This window comes from Ictidomys tridecemlineatus, chromosome 14 (genome assembly GCF_052094955.1).
Source record: "Ictidomys tridecemlineatus isolate mIctTri1 chromosome 14, mIctTri1.hap1, whole genome shotgun sequence".
NCBI lineage: Eukaryota > Metazoa > Chordata > Mammalia > Rodentia > Sciuridae > Ictidomys > Ictidomys tridecemlineatus.
In genome coordinates this window covers 20,596,079-20,615,066 of record NC_135490.1, presented here as the reverse complement: position 1 = coordinate 20,615,066, position 18,988 = coordinate 20,596,079, and the positions used below count along the sequence as shown (strand labels likewise).

General features: G+C 34.5%; 1 protein-coding gene across 1 annotated transcript in view; it reads left to right on the top strand.

The window, feature by feature from the left end:
- Positions 1–17,739, top strand: part of Ddx60 (DExD/H-box helicase 60) — a 95,525-nt gene extending 77,786 nt beyond the window's left edge. The window contains exons 31-38 of the mRNA XM_021726500.3: positions 2,099–2,203; positions 2,441–2,582; positions 4,349–4,470; positions 9,338–9,485; positions 11,327–11,469; positions 12,780–12,931; positions 13,853–13,915; positions 16,999–17,739. Coding sequence (XP_021582175.2) covers positions 2,099–2,203; positions 2,441–2,582; positions 4,349–4,470; positions 9,338–9,485; positions 11,327–11,469; positions 12,780–12,931; positions 13,853–13,915; positions 16,999–17,098 — 975 coding nt within the window. The 3' untranslated portion in view covers positions 17,099–17,739. The remainder of the gene's footprint in view (positions 1–2,098; positions 2,204–2,440; positions 2,583–4,348; positions 4,471–9,337; positions 9,486–11,326; positions 11,470–12,779; positions 12,932–13,852; positions 13,916–16,998) is intronic.
- Positions 17,740–18,988: the final 1,249 nt, after the last annotated feature.

The window sequence follows — 18,988 nt, the reverse complement described above, 5'->3', positions numbered from 1 at the left end:
GCTAGACTTTTGGTTTTCTTAAAATTTTTCACTATATCATATATCACTCTTTCATGTCAAAATAATGCATTCATTTTTAAAAATATCAATTTATCTTGTCTATATACATGCCATTGTGCTTTCCCTCATAGAACTGTATTATTTGATATTCATTAAGTAGGCCAAAGAATTTTCCAAAACGATTTTTTTTTTGGCTGCATGCATAAAACAAATTTCATAGATGAGACCTACCAACGTTGATAGCTGTACTCTAAAAATTAGAGTAAAAACCAATGTTCTTATCATAGTCTGTGAGGTTCTCTAGAATCTGATCTCTGGTTAACTTGTTGAACTCGCCTCTTGGTGTCCCATTTGCCCACTACTTGCTTCATCAAGAGTAAGGCACATAATAGTTTGAGAACAATGGTTCCTGCTGTTTCTTTTCAGATACATGCTTTGGCCTATTGCCTTACCTCATTACGTTGTTTGTTCTAACATTACTGTCAGTGATGTCTACTTGTACCACCCGTCTTAGGTGACACATGCTTCCCCTGATGGCTGCATTGCAATTCTTACTCAAGTACTACATGCTACAAATATTTATTAAATCTACACCAAACAATCTGGCAAACAAGTATCACTGGTCTTAGAGTACTTACCTTGTACTGGGTCAGAGAAAATAAAAACACAATATAAATAGATATAAATAAACATACATACATGCATAGATGTAGATATTTTATGTGATATAAGTACAATGCATAACTAAGCAATATAAGTTCAAAGTATGGATCATATGATGTTGTTAATCACCATAACCTACAATGTGCAATGTTTTGGGATTCAAATCATCTTTTTAAAAAATATTATTTATTTATTCTAATTTGTTATATATGACAGCAGAATGCATTTCAACTCAGCACACATATAGAACACAATCTTTCATGTCTCTGGTTGTACACAAAGTAGTCACACATTCGTGTCTTCATACCCGTACTTAGAATAATGATGTCCATCTCATTCCACCATCTTTCCTACCCCTATACTCCCTTCCTTCCTCTCCCTCCCCTTTGCCTATCTGAAGTTCCTCCGTAACTCCCATGCTCCCCCCCCATCCCCATTATGGATCAGCATCCTCATATCACAGAAAACATTTGGCCTTTGGTTTTGGGGGATTGCCTTACTGCACTTAGCATTTATATTCTCCAACTCCATCCAGTTACTTGTACATGCCATGATTTTATTTTATTCTCTTTTAATACTGAATAGTATTCCATTGTGTATATACACCACATTTTCTTTATCCATTCATCTTGGTGAGGCTCATCATGGGGTCTACCCTTTTAAGGTCACAGTGAATCACTATGAGTTCATCACCTCGTAACTCCTCTGCTGTTTTTTGATAGTTGCAATCTCTGACTAGTGTAGAAGTGGCACATGGGTAAACAAAAAAAGACTGTAGAAAAGGTCATTTTTAGTGCCCTTAAAATGTATCACTCTTCTCCCCCTTTTCCTTCCTGCTTTTCTCTCTCCCTTCCCTCCTTCTACTTAGTCCATTCCCTTTACCAAAAGTACAAATTGTTTCTTGGTTCTATAAACTCTCCATCCTAAAAGCAGCAAGGTTTAAATTTTGGTAATGCTAGAAAGTTTTCCTTTTATTGAGACTATATAGACATTTTCGTGGGGCCTCAAAAGCTATGTGAAGTTCACTGCTGTTTGACTCTGGAAACCAATCAGTATTTTTATTTCTTTGATTTTAATCAACATAGTTCCATTATTTTTGCAAGGATAATGCAGGATACTGAATAATAAATCTTTTTTTGCTCTTCCAGATCAAGACCTATAGGCTCTTAAATTGGGATGACTTTTGTTATCAGATTGCTTAGAAATACATTTTATTTCTTAAGTTCTGTTCCATGTGCTCTGTTTTGTTATAGGCAGGATATCTGTGTAGAAACATGATGAATCCAATTGTGTGAAATCGAGTTGAATCTTGGATATTGCTGATATCCATGTGTACAATAGATATGGACAATACCTACTCTATATTATCCACTTAGGAGTGTATTTATTTCACATGCTTATCAATTTGGGTAAAAAAAAGTGCTCTTTTTAATAGGTGCTGTCAGTGCTAAAGCACTCATTGCTGTCCTTCAAACAACCCAAAGCCATGGAGATGTTAAAACTCTACTTCTTATTTTCTTTGCAGTTGCTGGTGAAAGAGGTATGATTATACTTTATTTTCATTTCTTTCTTTTTCTTTTCTTTTTTTTATGAAATAGGTTTGCTAACATCTAGAGTTTTTACCATGTCAAGCTCATTGTAATCTTTAGAAGGTTACATTCATCATTAATATTACTTATAATTATCAAAGTTGGGCCAGGTAATTGTTATCAATCTCTCTTATATTGGCATTAAATAACTATTTTAAACTAATATTTTTTTTCTTCTTTTTCTTTAGGGATATGTAGATCAAGAGGGCAATCCTATGGGGTTTGCTGGACTTGTATCACATTTGCATTATCATGAACCTTCTAATCTTGTTTTTGTCAATTTTCTTGTGAGAGGTCTTTTCCATAAGCTATGTCAGCCAACTGAGAAAGGTAAGCTTGGAGTCTATCTATCTATCCATATCTATATGTATATCTCCAAAAAGTAGCAATAGATTTATAGAAAGTTAGCACTTCATGAATGTTTTTCTCTACAAAGAAAATACAGTTAGTATGTATGTAATTTACAGTATCCCAAATTAGATAAAATAAAATACTCACTAATATCGACTGTTATGGGAAGCAACCATATTTTGTGACATCTACTGTAAAATTTCAACTTCTTGAAACTATTAACTTCAGGGACTCCTTGCCTATAGGATTCAGAACATATTGAATAATATACAATTTTTAGAATAAATATATTCTCATCATAAAAAATGATATAGTAAAGTAGTATGTTGAAAATAGAAAATTAACCAGAATTATCCATAGATAATCACTATTAGTATTTGGGAATATTTTCTTGGAATATAATTGTATGGAATAATTAAATAACTGATATTATATTAATTATATAATCTAAAATCTTGTTTTACTAGTAAACATGAAATTTTGCCCATATCATGTAAATTTTTTAATAATTTCCATTTAACACAATTTTTATGAAAAGATTTTGATTTCATTTAAACAATAAAGCCCTTACATAGTATCCCTAAAATAAATGTTACCCTCTCATAATGTTTGTGTTTAATTTTTACATTTCCTAATGCCTGCTGAACTCAATACCTTTTACATTACCTTACCTTCTATATTGATTGATAAGAACACTCTATTTTTACAATAGACGTAGTTGGTGTGTTGTAAATATACATTGTTATATGACATAAGGTTACTCAGGGAATTCTGTTCTTCAAAAATGTGTGAAAGAGGGGAAAAAACTTCAATCCATGAGATGTACAATTCCATTCATTGATGTGGAGATAGGTGTATATGATTGCAAACAAGAATATGGAAAATTTGAGAACTTTGTGAGGGAGATGATATCAATATCAGTCTTGTAAACTAGGAAACTAAAGCACACAGAATACAGAGAAGCTAAACAAATTGGCATGGTTCTGTCCTACAGTGTTAGTAAGTCAAAATCAAGATTGAAATATAAGCAATCTGAATCTAGAGCCAATGTTATTAAGTGTCATTTTTTTTTTTTGATACTGGGATGGAACCCAGGGGTGTCTCATCATTGAGGTCCTTTTTATTTTTTATTTTTGATACAGGGTTTCACTAAGTTGTTGAGAGTTTCATTAAGTTGTTGAGAGTTTCATTAAGTTGGTGAGTCTGGCCTCCAACTTGCAATAATCCTGCCTCAGCCTCCCAAATTGCTGGGAATATAGGCATGAGCTACCATACCCAGGACATTTCAGTTTTTTTTTTTTTTATCACTTGAGTATAGTGTTCATGTGTCATGAACTTATAGCAACTTAGGTCAGGCAGGAAGATAAAGCCAGGTGGCTATTTTGGGGCCAAATTTTAGAAAGTCTTAGAAAGTTGGATTTTGTTTATCAGTCATTGAGTCAGAGAATTTTGAGTAAATGAGAGAGACATGATTAGAATTCTGATCATCTACTAGAATAGACCAAAGTGAGGAAAATCTATGTAAGGAGACAAGGCAATGTTTGGGATGACTGGAATATGAACTCAGGTAGAAGCAAGACTGAAATAAAAGCACAGATGAAAACTGTTATCAGTACAGTGATTCTGTAGTACTATATCTGTCTCAAATTTTTAATTTCTGTGAAATGAAATGTAATATAACTATCAAGTTAAACATGAAAAATAGATACTTTTTCACATTTATAATAAGACATTGCTTCTCATAGGCTCAAAACGTTTTTCTCAAGATGTTATGGAAAAACTAGTGTTAGTTCTGGCACACCTCTTTGGAAGAAGATATCTTCCAGCAAAGTTCCAAGATGCTAACTTGAAGTTTTATCAATCAAAGGTAAAGTGTATGATGGTGATAAAATTTATTCATTAAGGTTATTAAATAGATAGTTCCAGAATGATTTAGCAGCAGTAAGGTTTTATTTTGATAATTTGTTTTGTAGAATAATTTGTTCTTTTCGTAGTTTGCTTAATATTTAATATATAATTCAAAAGTTGTCCTCTGTAAATCTATTAAAAAGTTAAATGCCTTGAGTAAAAAATAAGATTGAATTCTTACTCATGTCTTTCATTTGCTTGTATTAAATCACAGCATTAAGAGACTAAAATAATTGATGTGGGTAATTACACATTTAAGTGAAACAACCATCCCAATGATTGAATCTACAGTTCTCTTAGGATCTTTTTACCTTGATATAATAGATAAAATTGCTATTATAATTATTGAGGGAAAGTTGACTGAGGGTACAATTGGAATATAATACTATATAGTACTATATGCGCATAGTACTATATGTTGTGAAGTATAGCACATTCAGTGAGAAAGCATTAAACTAGTCATCCAGGAAATCATCACTTTACTCACAGACACCAAAATCATAGAAACTCTTTTCCAATTTTATTATTTTATTTGCAACATTTTCTTTGGTCATGATTTCATATTATTTCAGATACTATTACTGATATAGTTCATTAGAATCTGAGAAAGTAGGATATGCTAGTTTATACCAGATAGCCTTAGTGGAAAGATGCTATGGAACAAAAAGAGAAGAGTTAATTCTGAATCTTCTAATCCTACAATGTTGAATTAGAAATCTGTGCACTTACTAAATATCCTCTAGATCAGTGAACACAACATTAGTCATTGAAATATTATCACACTTTTCCACAACATGTACATTCTTGAAATACTATTTAATTGTTCTATTTAAATAAATTTGTATTTACTTAGAACTAAGTCTCTATTCTTAAAAATAAGGCCATCATATAAATACAATAAAAGTAGATTCTGAATAGAAACATTCTCGCTCTCTCTCTCTCTCACTATATATATATATATATATAATGATTGGAAATTCTTCTGCTTCCAGGTAAGCTATACTCAGTAGATGGTTGTCATTCTTCCTGCAGCAGAGAGCTATGAAAGAAATGATGACTACATGTATTGAAATTGCATAGTGGCAAGAACTTTCCCAGATATGATAGAAATTTCCAACATAGGTTTTGTCTCAGAGAACTTTCCAACCCTGGACATGGGTGGAAATTGAAGTTAGCATATTTAGAGGGCCTCTCCAGTGAGAATAAAGAAGGCCAATAAAATTTTGTGCTTATGTAGAGCTCAAGTTACAGATTAAAAATTTTATAGACTACAATCATGTAATGTGTTTTCATCACTCTGTAACATACAAGTTTTGTGCTCAGAATCTCAAGTGAACCATGACTTAGGAATGGAGACAAAGCAGATATAAACTGAGTATTATTAAAATTCCAAAACAATGAGAGTTAACTTCAGTCTACTTGAATGGAGATTCAAGTAATTCTTAATTCTTAATTCATTGCTGCTTTCTCTTTTGGCCAAATACAAAGATGAGGAAACTTAGTTTGATAAAAGATAGCATCTGAAGCCTATAAAACACTTTTATAAGTTATTTCTGATTTGAAAGCAAAACAAAAATTCTAAAGAAGTGAGTAAACAGTAATATATTCCCAATAAGCAGGAAGAAAAGCAGGTAACAGTAGAAGACCCACATATTTGGAGTTAAAATACAAACAAGGACTTTCAGTATGACTAATATGTTGCAATAGGGAAAAACATAGACAAAATTGGTAAAAATGATGGAGAGTTTCACTAGATAATTAATATATTTAAAAGTGATAAATAGACATTACAAAACTAAAAATACAATATTTGACTCCCAGAATATATGCAGCAGAAATCAGGATCAGTAAGTTAATATAACTCAATAGAAAGTATCCAAAGTATAACCCAGAGAGAAAAAATTAAAATAAGATCAGGTGCCATAAAAGATAAGTGGACCACACTGTATTGGAATCTGAAAAGAAGAAGAGTCAAAAAGAATAATGGCTGGGAATTTTACAAGTTGATGAAAGACAGAAAACCCATAGTTTCAAAAACTTCGTCAATTTCAAGAACTGCTGAAAACCACAGGGATACAAAATGGCAGCATGCTTCCTTCAAAGAAGTGATAGCTAGAATGACACCTGACTTTTAAGACAAACTAATGAAAGCTAGAAGCAATGGAATAATATAGTTAATGGGCTGAGTAATTCTTAATTCTGAAATCTAAATATATTCTTCAAAAGTAACTTGAGATTACTGTGTGTTCAGGCATGAGATCTGAACTTGCTGCTGTTAAGCTTGCAAAAAAGAAATATCACACATTGTAGGCAGATGGAAAAAAATATGAAATTTGGAAACATAAAAATGCAGAAGAGAATGAGGAACACATAGAGAGTAATAGAATGAACACAGAATTAAGAAAGATAATAAAAGAGGAGAAAATGTTACATAACAGATGGTACAAATAAGAAAAAAATAATGAAGTAGAAAACTTAATTATACTTTTTTTTGGTGGTATTGGGGATTGAACCCAGGGTCTTGTGCATGCAAATCAAGGACTCTACTGACTAAGCTATATCCCCAGCCCCAAATAATTAAATTAAATATAAATGTACTAAATATACCAAGTAAAATTCCTATGATTTTCAGATTGTATTTTTATTTTAAAATAAATCCATATACTTTATAGAATACACAAATATGTGTTTACAAACAACACAAGTATATTGCATTTTTGGTATGATAGCTCAAGAAAAGTTGGAAGTAGAATGTTGAAAAAGGATGTGGCAGTTAAACACTAACCAGAAATACTTTAATTGCCAGGAAATTAAACAAATTAATTTCCAAATGCACATAGGACCAAAAAGAAGTAAAGTGGAAATTATAAAATATTTTTTAAACTAATAACAATGAATGAATGAGACATACAAATCCTAATAAAATACAATGAGGCAATACTTGAAGGAATATTTAGAGTATTCAAATCACATATTAGAAAAAGAAGACAGTCTGAAAAAAAACAGCCTAAGGAGCTGGGAAAAAAACCTGTTACAATTTAGACATGAGGTGTCCCCCAAAAGCTTAGGTGGGAGACAATGCAGAAAGTTGAGAGATGAAATGATTGGTTATGATATCCTTGAGGTAATCAGTACATTAATTCACTAACAGATTAACTTGGAGGTAACTGTAGGCAGGTAGGTAGCCGTGTGGCTGGAGGCAACAGGTCACTGAGGGAAAGTCTTTAAGGTTTATATTTTGTCCCTGGTGAGTAGAGCGCTTTCTGCTTCTTGATTTCCATGTCCTGAGCTGCTTTCCTTCACCACACCCTTCTGCCATGATGTTCTGCCTCACCTCATGACCAGAACAATGGAGTGAGCCATTTAAGTACTGAGACCTCTGAAACCATGAGCCCCCAATAAACTTTTCCTCTGCTAAAACTGCTCTTGTCAAATCTTTTGGTCACAACTACACAGAATTGACTAAAATAATAACCTAGAATATATAGAAGGAAAGAAATAATAAAATAAGAGCAGAATTAAAGTAAATTGAAAACAACTGTACACAAGGGAAATTAACAAAACCTAAGTCAGGTCTTTATAAAAAAATAAAAAAATGATTAATATCTAGCAAGTCTCAGAATAAAGAGGGGCAAAAATGCAAATATCAGAAAAGAAAATGGAACATTATTTCAGATATCAAAAAGAGGAAAAGGATATGATGAATTACTTTATGCTAAAAAAATCTGACTCGTTAAAATAGACAAATTCCTATTAAAATTTATATTTCCAAAACTTACTAAGCAGGGTATAATAAAATTTTAAGTGTCTGATATCAATTAGAGAAATTTAATCTACTAGTAAAAAAACCAAACTCTTCTGTTAAAATACCAGAGACTCAGATGGCTTCACTGGTCATTTACTTCACATATTTAAAGAATAACACCAATGTGTATGTATGTCAAGGCATGAGATTGTACACCTAAAATATGTACGATTTTTTATTTATTAAGTATGTCTCAACGAAACTGGGAAAAGAGAAAAACCTCAGTCTTGGGAAACAGATAAACTGGGTTTTGAGCATAATCCCAGAAACTCAGGAGGCTGAGGCTGAGGTAGAAGGATCACAAATTCAAGGTCAGCCTCAGCAACTTAGTGAGGACCTAAGCAATTTAGTGAAATCCTTTTTCCAAATAAAATTTAAAATAAATAAATAAATAAATGGTGCTGGGGATGCGGCTCACTGGTTAAGTGCTCCTGAGTTCAATCCCAGCACCAAACCAAACCAACCAACCAACCAAAGAAACAAAAATCAAAAAGAAGAAATATTTACACTTTCTAGGTAAGAGCAAAATTTAATCTTAATACCAAAACTCAAAAAGAATGGTACAGAAAAGAGTCATATATCTTTCATGAATATAGGTAGAAAAATAATTAATAAAATATTTACACAATAAATCCAGTGAGGGTTAAAAAAACAAGTGAAGTTTATTCCAGTCATGCAAGTATCCTTTATTCTTGTTAATCGCTCTCTAGATGTGTCATCAGAGTCTTTGAAATGTTTGGAGAAGTCTAATGTCTACTTGAAGGTATGCTTCTACTTAAAAAGTAGTTTCAACTGAGTTGTGTCAAAGCAAACTTTTAAGAGCAAAGAATATAGAATTTGTTTTTAAAAATGCAAACAGAAACAAAAAATAAATTTTACTTTAATTCCACTAATGAAGGAATGAATCAATGGGATTGTTGAATAAACAAGTTATGCTGCACAGTTTTTTGCCTTTTTTATATCAACAATTCAGTTTTTAAGGAAAATACATGGATTGCTCTGAAATATGCTTGGCTTCTAGGTGTTCCTGGATGATCTTCCTGAGGATTTCAGCGCTGCTTTAGATGACTATAACATGCAAGTTAAAAAGGACTTTGCCTGTTTTCTGCTAATTGTGTCCAGATTGGCGGATATGAAACAGGAATATCAACTCCCACTGTCAAAAATTGGTAAGTATATTTTAACTGCATTGTGGAATAGTTGAAGAATAAAAAGTCTTGCCCAAGATTGTTTTATCTCAGGGTTGTGATCATAGCTCATTGGTAGAACACTTGCCTAGAATCTGCAAGGTCCTGGGTTTGATCCCTAGCACATGAAAGCAAAAAGTGTATACACACACACACACACACACACACATACACACACACACACACGTATATAATTAAAAGGTTATATTTTAATATTTTATTTTATATTATACATATACACATACTACATTTTACAGATATACATGTTTTTACACATATCTATAAGCAAAATATTTTAAAATTATTTAATTAAAAACATATACTTTTTAATCTCAGAGGAGGACTGGAACCCTGGAAAGGTCAGCCTGCCTCAGAAAAGGGGATTCCTTTTGCTTTCCAAAGAAAGAAACTGGTTACTAGAAGTTGAACGGGTAGTGGAGAATGAAACTAAGTAGTAAATCATCTTGATTAAAGGCTGCCTCTGAGTCGAGCCTGGAAAATGAAGTAAGAACATCTGGAGGATAAAGAGAAATTAGAGACTAATTAGTTATGTCTCTCTTTTTCTTGAGAAGAAAAATATAATTTACTTTTCATGAGCATAGGCTCTGGTCAGATTTCTGGGTCCAAACCCTGGTTCTGCTACTTATTAGCAGTGAGATTTGGGGCACGTGACCTCATGATCATGTCTTCGTTTTCTCCATAGATTATAATTGTATTAGTTTGGGTGAGCTTTAAATGATTAATATATGTGAATATCTTAAAAGAGTGCTTGGCACAGTATATACATTATGAGCATTTGTCTCATTTTTCTTTTTTATGACTAATAGATGGAATCATTCTGGGGGAAATAAATGGGAGAAGGTGACAGAGATAAAGGAAAAGGTTTGTGTTTCAGGTAGTTATATACTTGTTTCCTTATTCCCTAACATCCTCCATTGGAAACAGTCAGGGAGGTGGAGCTTAGGGCTTTCCAGGTCCTATTAAGGTAGGAAGCAGTATGGACAAAAGCAGACAGTGAACGTCCCAAGGAAGGAGAAGTGGGAACGTGAATATTCTGCCTCCATTGTATATGAGAGCCTAGTGTGTATATATGACCTGGAGCTTTATAAGAGCATGAACAGAAATGCACATTTTCTCACCATCCCCATACCTACTCATAGTGGCTTATTGGCATACCCTGTCTAGAAAACTCTAGGCCCAGTCTGAATTCAGATAGCTAAAGTACTAAGGTAACTAATGATCATTTTCTGTAAACGATGTGAGCTGGGCCAGTGGTACATGCCTATAATCCCAGTGGCTCAGGAGGCCAAGGCAGGAGGATTGTGAGTTCAAAGCCAGCCTCAACAACTTAGTGATGACCTAAGCAAATCAGTGAACCCTGTCTTTAATTAAAATACACACACACACACACACACACACACACACACACTCACACACACACACACACACACACGGCTCAGGATGTATCTCAGTGGTTAAGTGCCCCTGGATTCAACCCATCCCTAGTATCAAAAAAGAAAAAAAAAGTAAACAATGTAAATTCAGTTTCTTACTACCTGTTGATCAAAGCAACTAAAACATAATGCACATTTTTAAAGCAGCGATGCTAATGTTAACAGCTCACACTTGTTGAATGTATCCTAATCCTAGCTGTGCCACTTACTTTGTGCAAGACAGTTCATTCGGTCTACACTGTGACAGTCCCCGAGAAGTTGAATGCGGCCCCCCCCCCCCCCCCCGTAGCATGGTCTAGAGCAGGTGCACAAGGTTTGGCAGTATGACTCAATTCTAAAAACTAACCTGTCCCAATTCTTGTTGGTCAGAATTCACAGGTGAAGAATGTGAAGACTCCCAACTCGTGTCTCACTTGATGAACTGCAAGGAAGGAAGAACAGCGATTTCACCATTTGTTTGTCTCTCTGGGAATTTTGATGATACTTTACTTCAATCAGAAATCTCAAGTGATGTAAGTGAAGAGTGGGGTTTGTTAATAAACCTCCGCAGGGCTTTACCCTATTCTCAGTGATGTCCTAAAGATACTGCTTTTGAAGTGTGCTGGATTCTGGCATACAAATTATTACAGATTGCACTCTAGAAAGATTTGTTTCCTATATTTTATTTAAATGATTCCATATCTATTTTGAAGCATCTTTCACAGGTGAATATTTACAGAGCATTGCTTGATGGTAATGCACTGTGCCTTAATCAGCTCACTTTATACTGCTTACTAGTCAAATGCAAGATATAATTTCTTAAAACTTCCTGTTTATTACTTATTGCAGTTTAATCCTAAATATGTAAACTTCCATTTCTTTAAAGAACATGTAGCTGAGCGATGAAGCATGAAACTATAATGAGCACCCCTTAGAAGTGAGGACCCATATGTTTCTCCTCTATTTCATTGTCTCCCTTCTCCCCGCCCAGAGTCTCCTAAACTTTATTTTTCATTCTTCTTCTTAAAAATGTCATATTATAAAGTTACTTTTAACATATGCTTGCTTTTAATTTTACAAAAAGTGAAGGAATTCCCAACTGGAGTTTCCTAAAAATGGCTTTTTTAAAAAAAATTCCATGTTATGCCCCTGATTCATTCAGGTTGTGACTTGAAGCTCTATTTTATTTTTCCTACTTCACGATATTTCATAATATAACACAACCTGTTGCTCTATCTCCTGTTGATGATTGTTTGGTCTGTTTCTAAATTTTTTTTCTGTTACAAATAGAGTTGCTATAAAAGCCTGCTGCCATTTGTAGTCTCTCTAGCAGTATCCTAGAGGTCCCATTGACCCCGTAAAGTACAGTTCACAGAAAGGGGCAGACAGAAAACCATTTACTTGCCTTCTTCCTCTCTTTGTGGTCTTTCTTCTCATCCTTCTTTCTTACCCCCTTTTTAGAACCCGATTCCCAGAATAAAAGTTCTTCAGTTGATTTTTCTCTAGTTACATGTAAGCTTCTAGCTCCTTGGTCTCTGTTTGCAAAGGTATTCCCTGTCCTGATGAGGACAGTGGTCGAGTTTTAAATGAGTTTTTCTTTCTCGGTCAGTCTAGTGGTGGGTGGTTGAACTTGCCATCGGTCTACTGTGGAAGCAGTGATTTTCGCCGGTAGAGCTCATCCGTACTCTAGGCTTGCTTAAGATGTGGGAAAGACACCTCCTCTTTCCCCACCAAGAGAGTGCTAGAAAAACATTGATTAAAGGAAGTAACTACAAGGTTTGCTATAATAAATCCTAAATTTTCTTTACACATAAGTAACTAATTGATATGTATATGTCTTCAGGTCGTTCTGCACACAGTTGGTGTCAATCACATTCAAGCCCCTGTGCTGTGGCCACAAAATTTTGACAGCCAAGGAAGAAAAATGCCACTCAATGCTTATGCACTTGATTTCTACAAGCACGGTTCCCTGGTAGGATTATCCAAGGACAATAGGTATGTCTTCTCTCTTGCCTCCACTTCCACTGAATGAATTAATTAAATGGATTTTAGGGGAAAGCTCTCTGTACAGTTTTAGGTAGAGGTTAGTCATGCTAAACATGTAACACTTTTGATTTACAGACTAATGGCAACAAATGACAAATTCTATCCTTTTATGTGTGTGTGTGTGGTGGAGAGGAAATATTACTGGGGTTTGAACCCACAGGCTCTTAACCACTGAGCCACATTCTCTGCTGTTTTTACTTCTTTATTTTGAGTCAGGGTCTCAATAAATTGCTTAGGGCCTTGCTAAGTTGCTGAGTCTGGCTTTGAACTTGTGAACTTGCTGCCTGAGCCTCCTCAGCTGCTGGGAGTGTGCCATCGTGCCCTGCAATTCTGTACTATTGATTGTGCTTTACCAATAACATGTTGGCACTTAGGCCATCTCACTTGACATAAAGATAGATCCCAAATATATTTTTACTTCTTTCAATCCCATTTATCCATTATTAGATATTTTTAAAACTGAAGGACAAATAAAAATCATCCCATGCTCTCTAATATCTGAGAAGAGTATACACAGAGTATGTAATTCACACTTCTGAGGATGTGACAGTTGCTTTAGCTCTTTGTCAGGGACACCATTATCAAAAGTAATAAGCAGGGTTATACACTTTTAAATTTACCTGGGAAGGGAGAAATTGACATGGTTCTGAGTACATAGATGTGGAGATGGGTTCACCAGAGTAGGAATTCAATATGCATTTTACATAAAATTTTGAATAATCTTTATTAAAATATTTTAAAATTCTGAAATTCTTCAGAAATGTAGAGCATTTTTTATTTTTAGATCTGCTTACTGCGAATAAGCTTTGGTGTTACATTAGTAAATAATACATTTGTGCCATTAATTTTCAAATTTTTTTTGTTGTTTAGGTTACATCAAGGGGAAGCTTACCATTTGCTGAAAGATTTTGCACTCACCATTAGATCTATCAGGTATGTTGTATATTTAAATATTGCATTCATATTTTTCAATAATTTAACTGCAATTCAAAAATATACTGAGGTCTTCCTTTGAGCTAGATACCTGGAGGTGCCATTGAGCCTCTTTACACATTCTATGCATTTCAGTTTCCCAGAGGGTCTTTAGAATGTCTCCTCAACACCGTGTTGGTGTTGCATATTTCCTATAACAGAATTAATTCCAAAGCCCATCTGAGATGCAGTTGCATTATTAACGTACTGAGGCACTACACGCCAATAGGCAGGAAATTTCAAAGCCTCCCTGACCCCAGATCCTAAGATTCTCGATTGGGCACCAGCAGTGTGTCAACATCCTTCAGAAGGCCCCTTGGGGCTCCATCAGGCCTTTAGTTTATATCCACGTGCATACTCTTGAACCTCTTACTTTACCCAGTGTTTTCTCCAGGCTTCATCTGACTCGGATTTCTCATGTTGGTTTCTGTTTTCATCTTTAACAAAATCCACTGGGGAACCAAGTGATATCAAACTTTATATGGAGGTCCACACCTTTAGGTTCCATTGGCCATCTAAAGCTGCCCAGTTAGATGACCATCTTTGTCAAGCCTCAAATCTGCATGTACTTCAATTCTTTACGGATGTTTCTTCACTCTGTCAGCTATATACATTTAATTTGCTATAAATCTTTTTATTATTGGGTTTTTGCTAATCAGGTCATCATTTTTTATTTCTTTGATCTAAACTGAATCGGGCCTGTTTGAACTTTTAATACAGAGAGTGAAGATTTAAGGATGCTAGAGCAGAAGAGAAAGGTTTTGTTCATGTGGAGTACTCAAGATAGAGTATTCCTTGCATAACTCAAAACGGCCCCAAGTTATTTTAATCTCCAAAATGGTCCAAGAAACTCCAAGGATTTTGGAGCTGTTTCCAGAAATGGGCTTATGAAATAATCCATTCATGCATTCATGTGACAAGTATTGATGTATTATTCGTTCAAGGCCCTTTTAAAAATCCGGGATAGAAAGAGTCATTAAATATATTCCCATTAAAAAAAACACAACTTGCATAGTGAAAGAAGGAGACTTGTAGATGTTATAAATATTGTAAGAGTTATCATGGCAGATACAGAGTAACAAACTCTGCTTGGATATAGAGGACTTTAAAAGGAATTTTTTTTTTAAACCAAGTCTAAAAGCATAGGACAAAGGAGATAGGGTTTTCAGAGTGTACAAATGAGAAATGTTCTGATGTTCCAGGGATAGGGTTCAAGCTCACTATGGTGACATATAGAATATGGGACTTGTGAAGATACTGCGTTGCTGTAAGCAACAGGGAATTTGGTTCTATATTAGGAAGCATGCTAATGGTCATATTATAGAAATTGGGCTTAGGCAGTGCATGAGCATGAATGTGGCATATCTGTGGTTTATATATGTTTATATATGGTTGTCTCAAAGTTCATAACTGTGAAAAAGCAAGAATAAGTGAGGGTATGAATTAATGAAATAGAAGTAATGACACAGAAGAGTAATTAGGGAAATTGTATGAATTCAAAGAGATTGGTTTAAATTTCAAGCTGCTGGAGTTTTCTATTTTAGTTAGCTCTATAGAAAACAGAGAGAGAGAAGACAATATTTGGGGATGAGAACCAAAAATAGTGAGTTAGAATTTATCCTTATTATGGGATATCTGGGGGATACCATCAGGAGACAATGTCCAATAGTTACAAGTATAGGTCTGTAATTCAGGAGCAAATTCAGTATTACAGACCACAGGTCTGATCATTCTTGTGGTAATTCAGTGAAGACACCAGGATTAAAAAAAAAAAAATGAACCCTAGTGGGAATAAGATGATGCAAATAGTGAAAAGCTAATAAGATGTCCTGATTTTTTCAACCTTTGGTCAACCCAGTTACATTTTTTCATTTGTGTATCTCTTCTCTCCTTTCTTAATACTGCTATCTCAGATTACCTTAAACTTAATGATGTAATCCAACACAAATTTGCTCTTACCTTTCTGGATGCCAGAAGTTCAATATGTGCCTCACTGGGTTCAAAATGATGTGCCTCTAGGGGACAATCTATCTTGTTGCCTTTTCCAACTTTTGAAGGCTGGAATTCTTTGGTCCTGGGTCCCTTCTATCTTCTAGACCAGCAGTGGTCAGTAGAGTCTCACACTGTGCCACTGACACTGTCTCGGGTCTTCCACTCCTGTGTAGCTTTGGATTGCATAAGGCCTACCTAGATGATCCTGGGTACTCTCCTAGATATTTCCTGGGTACTCTCCTAGGCAATCCAGGATACTCTTCTAGGCAATCCAGGGTACTTTCCTAGGCAATCCTGGGTACTCTCCTAGGCAATCCTGGGTGCTCTCCTAGGAATTCCAGGGTACTCTTCTAGGCAATCCAGGGTACTCTCCTAGGCAATCCAGGGTACTTTCCTAGGTAGTCCTGGGTACTCTCCTAGGCAACCCAGGGTACTTCCTAGGCAATCCAGGGTATTCTCCTAGGAAGTCCTGGGTACTCTCCTAGGCAATCCATGGTAGTCCCTTTAAGGTCAGACAGTCAGCAACTTCATATTCATCTGCTGCCATAATTCTACTTTGCTGTGTAACTACAACATGTTCATAGGTTTAAGGGGATTTGGATGGGGATATACCTAGAGAGCCATCATTTTTCTTATTTTCTCATACATATATGTAAAGAAACATTTTTTTTTCATTCCATAGGGATGGTTGTCTGTGAGTTTCAGTATATCTTGGGCATAATAGCAGAAAAAACAAAATATGACTCTAAGATACTTACAGAGAAAATGTGCTGCATTATCGAAGAGAGGAGGGATCAGTTTTACATGGAATTTGGTGGCTTTTCAACACTCCTAGTAGTAGAGGAACCTAATGGGTTGTCTTTATTTATTTATTTATGGATGTGTAAGGCTTTTTTGAATAAATATTATTCCTTTATCACTATGTCTCATATTTAGCCAACATTGTTGGGTCATGTGAAGGGATTTGCTGACTTCTGCCCACCCAGGGAATGCCCTTATAGTATGCAATGTTATTAAAATGGGTACTTTCTATATTTTTTTTCTATTTGCAGTGTTTCCTTGCGGGAACTATGTGAAAATGAAGATGACAATGTTGTTCTGGCCTTTGAACAACTGAGTGAAACCTTTATCGAGAAATTTAACAAAGTCTGAAAACAAAGTCTATGCAAAAACCACTTTAAAATATTCCCATAGAAGTTTTATGGGTCGTGTTTTATTCTTGTGCTTTTTGTCAGAAAAATGTATGTGAAAAAATGGAAATCACAGCACAAGTTAAGGAGAAGCAGTCGATCCTGTCATGTTCTATCACGAGTGCCCTTAGACAAATCATTTAGTAAATCTGAATCTTAGTTTCTTTTTGTAGTTGGATAATGCATAATTGCTTATGTCTTAGGTATGTTGAGGATTGACTGAGAATGTACAAGAATTTGTATGTGACTGAAGAACAATTTTTATTCTATAAGATCTAAAAAATATTACATTTAAAATATTTTTCTCTCTACTGTGAAGATTTGTAAAAAGTTTCTAAGGCTTGAAGAAATGACTGCAGTTTCCAAAAAGTGAAATATATATTTTACCAATTAACCTAAGTGGTAGTACATGATTTAGATAGGTAGCTATTGAAATGGTACATTCTAGTAAACAAACTACTTTTAAAACTACAAATGAAAGTTTTGGTATAAATTTTGTGGTGCTTTAAAAGAAAACATCTGATGATTTGCTTTATATTAATTGTATATACATGTCTGGAAAACCAAAAATAAAATAAAATGGACTAAATCTTTTAATATTTATTCACTGTATGAATTATATGCATCATATGCATTTTTGCATGTACACATTTCATATACATATGTACATAATATAATATTTTATATGATATATGAAAAATATAGAATAGTTTATATATAATAATTTTCTCTCCCTAGCTTCAGTCTCAGATCACAGTTCTCATATTTAGTCTAGACTGTTAACTTGAACATAGAACAAAAAGTCTATTCTCTCCTGCCACCTCAATATTTTACTGAATTCTGCTCTTTTGCATGACATTATTTATAAATACTTTACACTGGCTTTGGGAAACACCTGTGTCACATTTTTCTGGAGATAGAATAATGCTTGACTCCCTGGATCTGGCACATCATTTCATGTGCCATGTTAGAAGGTTTTGCTTTCGTTGGGCTAAATCCATTTTCATTATTTAAAAGAAGCACTACAACAATTTCTAAGCACCAAGACCCTTAGAAAATAAGGTGGTTTCTGCAGACTCTTAATCTGAATTCAAAACAATGATGTACAATATTAATATATTGTCATACTGTCCCCCCTACTTGTAGTTATGAGGCTAATTGAGACATGAAGATTTTTTTCCCATATGACTAAGTCAATCTAGCTTTCTACTTTTTAGAAAATGAATAATGCTATTTTTTTTCAGCTGAAATCTTCTTGAAAGATGGGAACTATTCCTAACTTCCTTGAAATGGGTCCAATGAGGCAGCTTCCCTTTTGATTTTAGCAAAAATTAATCAAATACATTCTACTGTCATGTAAATCTAAAAACAACAAATTAAAAAGTAAATTTTAAAAAGGCAAAAGGACTAATCAGAAATGATTTCCAAAGAGTGAGGTTAGGTGTAGGCTGTTCGCAAAAGGATAAAGTAGGAGCTATTTGGATTCATTTTCCCTCTACAGAAAACCAACTAAAAACTATCCAGTAGTAATGCTTTCACTCAGAATTTCTGTCACAGAAGTCAATATTGGAGGCTGTAATGATCTCTTTTACCTCAGAAAAGAAAATACATGAGCAGACAGTAAGGGAAACAGATCTCTTTAAACCACACATGTCTTTCCCAAGTGGGCGGGTGCTACACATGGAGTAGTTCTCTGAGCTCAAATAGTTTCTATGCTGGAATAAGTGAGTTTGAGGTGGACATCTGTTTTCTACCATTCTGGGACTCTTCACAGTAAGCCCACAGGAAGTATTGCAAGTGCCTGCATTGGTCTGGGCAAAGATTTATTTTTAAGATATGACTGTGAAAACAA